This window comes from Rattus norvegicus, chromosome X (genome assembly GCF_021556685.1).
Source record: "Rattus norvegicus strain SHRSP/BbbUtx chromosome X, alternate assembly SHRSP_T2T, whole genome shotgun sequence".
NCBI lineage: Eukaryota > Metazoa > Chordata > Mammalia > Rodentia > Muridae > Rattus > Rattus norvegicus.
The window spans coordinates 121,374,089-121,383,996 of record NC_141554.1 but is presented as its reverse complement, the minus strand read 5'-3'; the positions used below and the strand labels follow the sequence as shown (position 1 = coordinate 121,383,996).

At 38.2% G+C, this 9,908-nt stretch overlaps 1 protein-coding gene across 1 annotated transcript; it reads left to right on the top strand.

The window, feature by feature from the left end:
- The first annotated feature begins 2,007 nt into the window (after positions 1 to 2,007).
- LOC147998339 (testis-expressed protein 13A-like) lies at positions 2,008 to 3,069 on the top strand. Its single transcript, XM_087601125.1, has one exon. The coding sequence runs from the start codon at positions 2,008 to 2,010 to the stop codon at positions 3,067 to 3,069; it is 1,062 nt and encodes a 353-aa protein (XP_087457251.1).
- Positions 3,070 to 9,908: the final 6,839 nt, after the last annotated feature.

Sequence of the window (9,908 nt, the reverse complement as noted above, 5' to 3'; positions counted from 1 at the left end):
TCACACCTTCAAGGAAGCCTTCAGGCATTTGGATGAGGGCTTCAGCAGGCTAACTCTATGGGAGCAAGCATACTTTTGCTTTCACTTTGGCTCTACGTATTCCTCCCAGCTCTTTCTCAGCTAAGTGCCAGTGGATTCCAACTAGTCACTGAGGACTTGGTGCCTAGACTGCCTCTTGTGTCCCCTGCTGTGGCATTACCTACTGCCCCCTGCCAATCTTGCAATGGACTGGCCTACTGATTCCAGGACCCTACCAAAGCCTCTTTAAAAATCTGTTCACATGGAGAAGTTTCTTTTAACAATACATTTTAGAAAATCTACAAAGTACTAAAATGCCTATTTAAAAGTATTTTGTGTTTGGCTATTGTTTTTAACCTTGAAAAAAAGAATACAATAAAATATACACTTTATCTCTTTTTCCATACAATCACATTCCAAATTGTCTTGGTATATTTTCTTTCTTTCTTTTTTTTTTTTTTTTTGGTTCTTTTTTTTTTTTTTTCCGGAGGTGGGGACCGAACCCAGGGCCTTGCGCTTCCTAAGCAAGCGCTCTACCACTGAGCTAAATCCCCAACCGGTATATTTTCTTTTCACTTTCTGAGTAGGAAAGAGATGAGGGAAGCTAAGGTTGGCCATTTGTTTGATATTCTTCAGTTTCTTCTTACTATATTCTTACATAACTGTCTTGTTGGAAAAACTTAATAATTTATTTACAGAATCATCCACTCAGTTTGTGTTGGATTGTCTAGTTTTCTTAGCTTTTTAGCATGGCACTTATCAGATTCCTCTAAACTGCTTATTAGAGTTAAACCCTGGATTTCATTATCATGATTTCAATAAGGTTGTGCATTACCTGTTAAATCATATAAAGAGGAATTTTGTGTCCATGTTTCTCTTTTAGTGATGTGGATATTGATCACTTTTGTTCAGAATGCATAAATCTAGGCTTCCTAAAATAAACCTCCCTCATCCAACATTCACCTAATAAGTTTAACATTTTTCAGTTGATTAATGTTGCCTGGGTACATTTTTTTCACCAGAACTTTTCTGTTTGTGATTTATTTTTTCTTATTGAAAACTTATTATTTTAATATATGTTTTGTTTCATTCTTTATATATGTTATATCCCATCGCAGTTTCCCCTACTTCCACTCGTTCTAGTCCCCAAAACCCCCCTTCCCATCCCCACCCTCACCCCATTCATTCCTGTTTCGCGGGGTAGGTAGTCAGAGTCCCAGGAATATCAACTGAAAACATACAACAAGTTACAATAGGACTAAGGATAAACTCTCATATCAAGGCTGGATGAGGCAACCCAGTAGGAGGAAAAGGGTCCCACGAGCACTCAAATGGGTCAGAGACATCTCTCTGACACACTTTTTAGGAGTCCTACAAAATCCCCCACAACATATTTCCAGAGGACCTAGTACAGATCTAGGCAGGATCTGTGATTGCCACCTCAGTCTCTGAGTCGAGGTGTTGGTGATTTTTTTAAACCGTATAAACCTATAAATCCTCTAGCTTTATCTTCTTGGCAGGTAATACAATGCTTAGCTCAAATTTTATTCTACATATATTAAACCTCAACTGACAAAATATGGGCTTTTTAATCCCTGTTATCTGCAGCCAGTATAAATAGTATTTACCAAATAAATACTTTTATATAATTAATAATAACAAATAAATATTGCCCAGTTCAATTTTATAAATATTTATTAAATATATCATCTACATTTATTACCAAGCTGAGTAAGTAGCATACGATTCTTCATTTTGAGGTTTTTGTTTTAATTCTATTTTATGTACCTTCTACTAGCTAAATTCATGAACCTTAAACTCTATAGTTAAAAAATAGCTGTAAGTAGCTACTTTGGGATAACAGCTAGACCACCAGGCCACTAGGCGGCGTACGACTACCGTAAGGGTATAGATAGGACCTCACGAGTTCAAAGTTCACACTCTATTGTTAGTTCTCTGAGGTGAAAAGCTGGGCGCCCGATTCTTAGAATGGCTATTAATTTTAGTGATCCAACCTGTGGTTTTTACCACAAGGAAGTTGTAGCTTTTCTAAATGAACAAATAGTTAAAAATGGGCCTAGTAGGTGCTTCAGTAGGATTCACTTGTGTAAGTCCTGGAGCGCTGTGGAACGGGAGCTGCTGACCATCGTGACTGACTCAGCGATGCCCAGAAGCCTGAAGAAATCTTGTGCCTGGAGTGCCCTGGCTCTGGGCCTGGGCTTGGCTGAGAAGCAGGGGCAGGAGTACAGAGAAAAGGTAAAGATAATGCAGGATCAGCTGGATGAGCAGAGGCTGTTCATTAACGCCTTGTTAGGGATGGTACAAAAACAGAGGGATAAATATCAAGATGAAAAGGGCGTGGGGGAGTTCGGACTCCCACAGGGACTCTCAGACCTTAATAGAGTAGAAGGGGAGCGACCTTATCTCACAAGTACGCCTTTTAGTGTGGTAAGAACTCAGTATCAAAGTCAGGAAGGAAGGACAGACGAGGCCCAGGGAACTGGGCCATATCCATTAGGCGGTGTTATGCCCCATGGAGATGTGGGATATGACTGGACTGTGAGGGAGACACTGAGGGTGTCAGGCCAAAGTGCGTCAACTCCTGCTGCCACAGTTCCCTTTGATGAGGAAAGTGGGTTTTCTGTAAGATCAAGTAGAAATCAGGATTCTTACTCTGAAATCCACAGGGCTTGGTCTCAGACTCTCCCCCTGGCATCTCTTAGTTTGCCCTCTAGCACACTCCAACCTCGGTTTGTTTCCCATGTGGCAACAGCAGAAGTTGAACAGGCTCCTGTAGTTCCTTCCCTGAGCTCTTCAAGAGCTAACTGGAGAGGTAAGCAATTCCGCAGGAAGATCCTTCCTCAGAAGTTCAGACTAAGAGCTGATTCCGCCCAGTACAGGAAGCCTGGCAACAGTCGCAGAGCCGGTGATTGGTACTGTGATGAGTGTAATGTGATGAACTTCTCTTGGCGAAATGTATGTTTCAGATGTAAACAATTCCAGGAAACAAGGGTAATTGAAGGTTTTTTACACAATTGGAATTATGTGTGATTTAACGAATTTACACTCAGTTTCCTTTCAGCTGCTAAAGGGAATGAGAACATTTCTTGATTATTAGACAATGCATAAAGAGAACAAAGCAAAATAGAATAAAATATGAATAAAAGCCACCTTTTAACCTTGCCACTGAGAAATTTTGGCTTAATTGCTGTTTACTTCTAACCATGACTATGGCTACAGATAGAAATTCGGGTGAATACTATTCTTGTGAAAATTGTTTAAAGTTGTTTAAAATTTAAAATGTTCATTCGCTGGTTCAAGAAAATCCAGAGAATACAGAAAAAATGCAGAGACTCAAATTCACAGAAATGTCACCAATCCGAAACAGGTTTTTGCTATCTATTTTGCTAGACTTCTTGTGCTTGGTGAACCTAGACATACACATACATGAATGCAGAAACATGTCACTGTTACCTCTAGAGTGAAACTAAATTGTCTATATATTCTAGGAATCTGGTCTTTAAAGTTATTTTTGGAAAATTTCTAGAGATGCATTCATACGTAGAAAATGGAAACTCAATCACTCAGAAGCTGTTTCAGTATTTTAATGCATATATTTCCTGTTAATATGTGTTGATATTTTATTATTGAAATTCGTTCTTTTCTTATTTCTATAGTAAAAGATTGGAAGGTAAGTAATAGCAAAGAAGCAAAAAGAAGAAAAATCCATGTATAATTTAATTCAAAACTATATTAATCCACATCCGTATTTTTTATAAAATGTATACTTACAATATAGGCCAAAGTTATTCACAATCTTTCTTTGATATCTTGTAATGATTTGGTTATTTTTCTGTTATTTAATTTACTTATTTCCTTTTGTGATTTAGGCCGTTAAACTCAAGGTGTAATTCATGCTAAGTATTCTACAATTGAACTGTATTACTTAGCCCTGAGGAGTTTTTTGTTTTGTTTTGTTTGTTTTTTAGAGGATTTATTTTGGTTTTGTTGTTTTCCCAAACTCCTGGTTTTATTCGCCATTGCTGTTACTTATTTCTCACGTAGTTTTAAATTTGCCCATTTGTCTCCCATCCTGTGTCCTTCTCTGAAGATTTGCATTATTATTGTTAGTTATTTTATATGTTCTTCATTTTACATGGCATTCACACTGTATGACTGTGTGTGGTGTTTAAAGGTGAGAATTTGCCATAAAGTATGCTTTATCCTTTTGGTTCTGAGCCTAGCCTGTAATGACTGATCCATCTCCCTCCAGTCCAAGTGTGCCTTTTTTTAACCCATAAAATTGTGTTTTTATGGGTGTGCGTTAGTGTATTCACTTTTTCTCCATGCTTGGCCATATATTTGCCATTCAAAAACAAAATAGTATTAATTTCGGGAAGGCTTACTTGGTAAAAACTTTATAAACTATGGTGTGAGTTACATTTTTGAAACTGGATTATGCTGTGATTGTGGTATCTGTTCAGTTAGCAAAGAATGTAAAATGTGGAGAGCAGGCATAGTATGTTCTAATCCAAGTAAAGATATGGGAATTTGCATTAGAAGTTTTTGTTAATACATGTCTGAATATTTTTTTTATTTTAGCAGGGAAATATTTTTCTGATATGCAAATAAGTCCAATTATATGGCTTTTGTGGAGCATGTAATATAAGGCAAAGGAGTAAAAAGTAGAATTTATGATAATCTATGTTTCTAACACACCAAAAATTTTAAGATATGAAGCTGGGAATATGGCTCTGTGGCAGTGCACATGCTTAGCATGTGTAAAGCCCTGAGTTTCACCTCCATCACAAAGGACAGCTTGTGAAAACTTAGAATTTATAGCAGTTAACCCACAAGAATGTATTGCATAGAAAGTTTAAAGTTTGTTGGTAAAATTTTCCTGTCCATTTTTTTTTTCCGGAGCTGGGGACCGAACCCAGGGCCTTGCGCTCGCTAGGCAAGCGCTCTACCGCTGAGCTAAATCCCCAACCCTCCTGTCCATTTTTGATACATATTTGTATTATGTTTTCTGATGTTTTGTGCTGCTTTGAAAGATTTCTGAAGTAATAGTGAGGCTGGCAGCAGAGCTGGTCTGTACGTATCTAAGAGCCACTGAGAAATTAATGTTCACTGCTCAGTACCACCCAGGGGCAAAGTAAAGCAATAACAGTAGTAAAAGAGTTATGATACAAAAATACCTGCATGCAAGGGCTCAAATAAAGCAACATGAGACTATTTCAGCCTATGAAAATGCAAATTATGTCCATTCGAAAAAGCCTTAGAAACCAGTGTTTTCATATTTTGCTTTCAATCCTTATCTATTAATCGATGGTCTGCCTGTGGTATTCTATGCCTGTTTTCAGATTTTTCATTATTTCTCTGGAGATAATACTTCCTGATATGGTCCAGGAAATTTGAATTTTGAAGTAAACAGTGGATTCTCCCTCCCCCGCTGTGTTATGAATACATTCTAAATTTCATATTATTTTAATTTTTTATATTGGAAAACTAGAGAAATAATAATACTGATTTTCCTTTCTAAATCCAAATAAGAGTAGATAATTTCATAACCAAAAACATTTGAATCTTGGTTTTTATTACAAATTTTAATTATATGTACATGTGTGTGTTTATATATGGGTTTATGCATGTGGCTGCAGTGCCTACAGAAGCCAGAAGATGAAGCCATATCCCACGAAGCTAGAGTTACATGCATTCATGAGCCTCCTGAATTGGTTATTGGCAACTTTGTTCCTGTGGAAGCAAAGCAAGTACGTTTAACTGCTGAGCCATCTCTCAAGCCCCTCTGTTTATTTGTCCAATATGCCTGTTTCCATATGTCTGAATACTTACAGTTGATTTTGATTCTGTTATTATCCTCTATCGAATGCAATCTTGAAATGTATAATACCCATTGTTTGTTGTTGTTTTGAGATGTGTGTCTCCTGGATATCCTGAAATTCACTGGCTTCAAATTCATAGAGATCCACCTGCCCCTGCCTCCTGAGTACTGAGATTAAAGGGATGCCCCATCACATAATTTTTAACCCTAGTACTTCGAAAGGAGATTCAAAGCTCTTTTGCTCTTGTCCAAGAAAATTGCTGTTTGCTCTCACCATTATTTCTCCATTTCTCCCACCCTTAGTTTGGGGTAAGCACCACCATATTCCATATCTGTGTAATTGGCTATTTCAGGTTACATATATAAATGTGATTACACAGTATTAGACTTCCTGGGCTGGGCACATTTTGAACTTTTACAGTTTAAAACAAGATTCAGGATAGTTGGGTGAGGAACCAAAATGAAGAATAAAATGGAAACTTCTAAACAAGTATCAACGGTGAAATCTGAGTGCCTAAATTGGGTATTGACAATATATGGTATAGTACGCAATACTATGGTTGATAAAATAGAATTTGGAAAAGTTGAGTTTTTGCCCTGGAAGTTTCTTAGCTGTGTTGCTGCAATAGCCTAAGTGGTCTCTATAGTCAACTTGACCCAAAAGCAGTTGCATTGTGAAAATCTGTCCTGTCTACCTGGCGCCCAGATGTTGGCTCCTTAAACTATTCTCCCATGAATAGGAACCAGGGCTCCTTTGGAGGGTAGCTGGTGCCAAGTCTTGGGGCTGGAGAAGGTAAGATGAGCCTGGAGCATCTTGCCATTTACAGAGTGTGCCGACTGATGCTACAAAGGACAAATGGGCTTTAAGAAGACTGTCTTAGAGCAAAAGCAACAGACTAAGTATTTGAGAAATGAGACTCATACTCACTGGGCAAAGAGTGGAATCCTGGCATCATAAGGAGCAATGCTTATGACCAATGGCCTGTAGTGAAATCTACTAAACTGTGCCCGTGATGATACAAAGCATGCCACAAGGCACATGAAATGCACACTAGAATTTTCATTGTTTATTAAAATACTATATACTATATATTGTCTGACCCAATTTAGGTAGTTTCTACACTCCACTTTTCTGCCATCAATGGAGTTGACACAGATAGATAAAGGAACTTCAGGACTGACCAACATAAAAGAAGAATTTAGGTTAAAGTAGGACTGAGAAAAATGGGAGGGAAGGCATGGGTAGGGTTTTGGTAAGATGTTAAATAAAGATGTACTACAACCTGTGAGAGAAATAACTTCAGGGAAGAAGCAATGTAATGACCTGAAATTCCACATGTCGGATTAGAGTGATTGGAGTAGCGTTCAAGTGCATTGTCTGTTGTGCCACAGAGAGAAAGATGTTACAAATTTGTGGCTCTAACAGAATTTTACAGTCATAAAATGTACAAAAACAACAAAGAAAGCATTGTTTCCATCGTTATGTCTGTATATTGAACGTGCAATGCTCAAGTGACTACTACTGTTCTTTTGTGATGTGCATGTAATGGGTGTTCAAAGCTAGCATAAATAAACCAGTTGTGAAGCTATACTGCATCATGTATCGTATTTGCTATCGCCATGTAGAAAGAAAGCTTAAGAGAAAGCAAGATAGGGATCAAGATATCTCTATATTATTTCTCTTAAATGTTAAACACTACTTTGCTTCAAAAAAATGCTTCCTGATTTAGTCTGTGGTGGATAATAATACAAAATGTCTATCATAACTTTTAAATTGGAAATAACTTTATTTTGGGTAAATGCAGACTGATTCTTAGATTATAGATTCATTGAAAGGGCCTTTTAATCATGCAAAATCATAATATTTATCTCTAGGTTTGAACCTATATTTCTGGTGTTAAGATAGGTTCCTGGTTATTAAAACATTAGATGACCTGGACATGGTAGTTCGTTATTTTAATCCCAGCACTCTGGGGCAGAGGCAGGTGGATCTCTGTTAGTTTGAATCCATCCTGGTCTACATAGTAAGTTCTAGGACAGAAATGGCTGCATAGCAATTCTCTGTCTCAAATAAATGGTAAAAAAGTAGATGGCAGATAAGCAAATGAATGAATAAATAAAACATTAGACAATCCAACAGTCCCTTTGGTTGTAATATGTTGTCCACAACTAACCTCTGAGTCAACTGCTACCATCTTTAGGAGTTCTGGGTCTGCACACAAAAGATCTAAGTTGGTCCTGTTGACTGTTTACTTTTTTTTTCATAGAATGAAGGTATCCTGAGTCATGAGAGCCTCAGCTGAGTATCCAGCTACCCCTCTCAACTAGTCTTATGCAATTCTTCCATAATTATACGTGACTGTGGTTTGGGTAGTGGGGCTAGAGGATGTAGATGGGAAAGGACTAGAGGAGGGTACTTCATCCATTTGACTGTGGGAAAGCTATCATCCCTGCTGGGTAAAGACTTGCCAGTGTGGCTTTTTGGGGGGAGAACACACACATTCCTGTACATAACCCTTCACCTATGCTCTGAAGGAAGCCAAATGAATTAATCAGTTCCCCAGAGTGAACTTTATTGGAATTTTACCTGGGTCTGTTTTTGGAACCCTGCAAGGAGGGGTAGACACCCCCCTCAAAGAATTTAAGCAGCAGAACATTTATTTTTCAATTTTTTAAAAATTTTACTGGGGAGGGGGAAGGTTTGGTGTGGTGTGAGAGGACGTGCATGAGCCATGGAGTTCAGAAAATAATTTTTAGTGTTCTATTTTCTTATTCTACTTTGGGTTCTGAGACTCAAACTTAGGTTTTCAGGCTTGGCACCAAATGCCATTACCCTCATCAGAAAAGGTTCTTTTTAATAATAGGTATATGACAGGCCTAGAGCTTTTCCAGGCGCACAGAGTTAAGAGACTGGAATGCTTAGCCCTAAATGAAACATCTATTTCACACCCCCATTCTCCTAAGGCTCAGGTATCATCATGGAAGCGGGGAAGAAAGAATATAAAAGCCAGAAGTGGTAAGTGACTGCAATGAATCTGTTTTCTGGATGTAATAGCAAGCCTGCACATGTGAAGTAACCGTGGTTATACCATGCAAACAGCTGCCCTAACTCAAGCCAGGCAAAATCCCAGCGTAGTGGGGGGGAGGGAGGCATGGAGTCCAACCCCTCTAAAATACTATTGGCAGCCGATAGATTCTGGGTGTGACAGACTCAGGGTTTTGTTTTTAAATTTGTTTTTAAAGAGTGCAACACATAGTAGGTCCACTGTGTTCCAGAGGACTGCCACACACCCAAGAATATTTGGACAACACAGCAGACTCTACGGGTATTAAAATGAAAGAAAAAAAGTAACTTTGATGGGTATGGAGGTGGGAATGTATGTGGGAGGATTTGAGGGAGAAGGGATAACTATGATCAAAAGAGATTTTGAAAAATCCTCCAGGAATAAAATATTACTTTTCAAAGAAGTCTCATCGTCACCCTGTGTCTGACTAGTCCTTCCCCCACTGCAACCTGAGAGCCTTACAGTAAACACATGTATTTGTAGTTTCTTCCATTGTTCTTCCTGAAGATACACTCACACTTGTTTACCTTCTGTGTGATGTAAACTACTTTCTTTCCATTGCTAATTGGGATCCTTCCATATGACCAAGGCCATTTTTTATCATTATCCTGCAAAATATTTAATCATTACCTCTGGATTGGTTCAAAAAATTGTTTCCAGAATTTGATGATTTCACCACATCATCTTGTACATAAAACATTTCTTATCTGTACAGGTGCATATTTAGGATAAATTCACTGAAATTGGATTCCTGGGTCAAAAGGTCAAAACATCATAATTTTGCTACTAAATTACTAATTCCCAACAAGGCATGGTATCCATTTGCATTTTCAAAAGTAGTGCAGTATGAGAGTACTTGTTTTTCCACAGCCTGGAAAATGCTGACAGTAGTCCCTCAATGTTCTGAATGGAAGTCTAGATTGCAGCCTTACAGCAGCTGTCATGACCATGCTGAAGAGCTGAGGGCCACAAATTCTAGCCAG

Bases quoted from the DNA above. Each gene is read 5' to 3' on its own strand.
- LOC147998339 (XM_087601125.1), top strand. From the start codon at position 2,008: ATGGCTATTAATTTTAGTGATCCAACCTGTGGTTTTTACCACAAGGAA.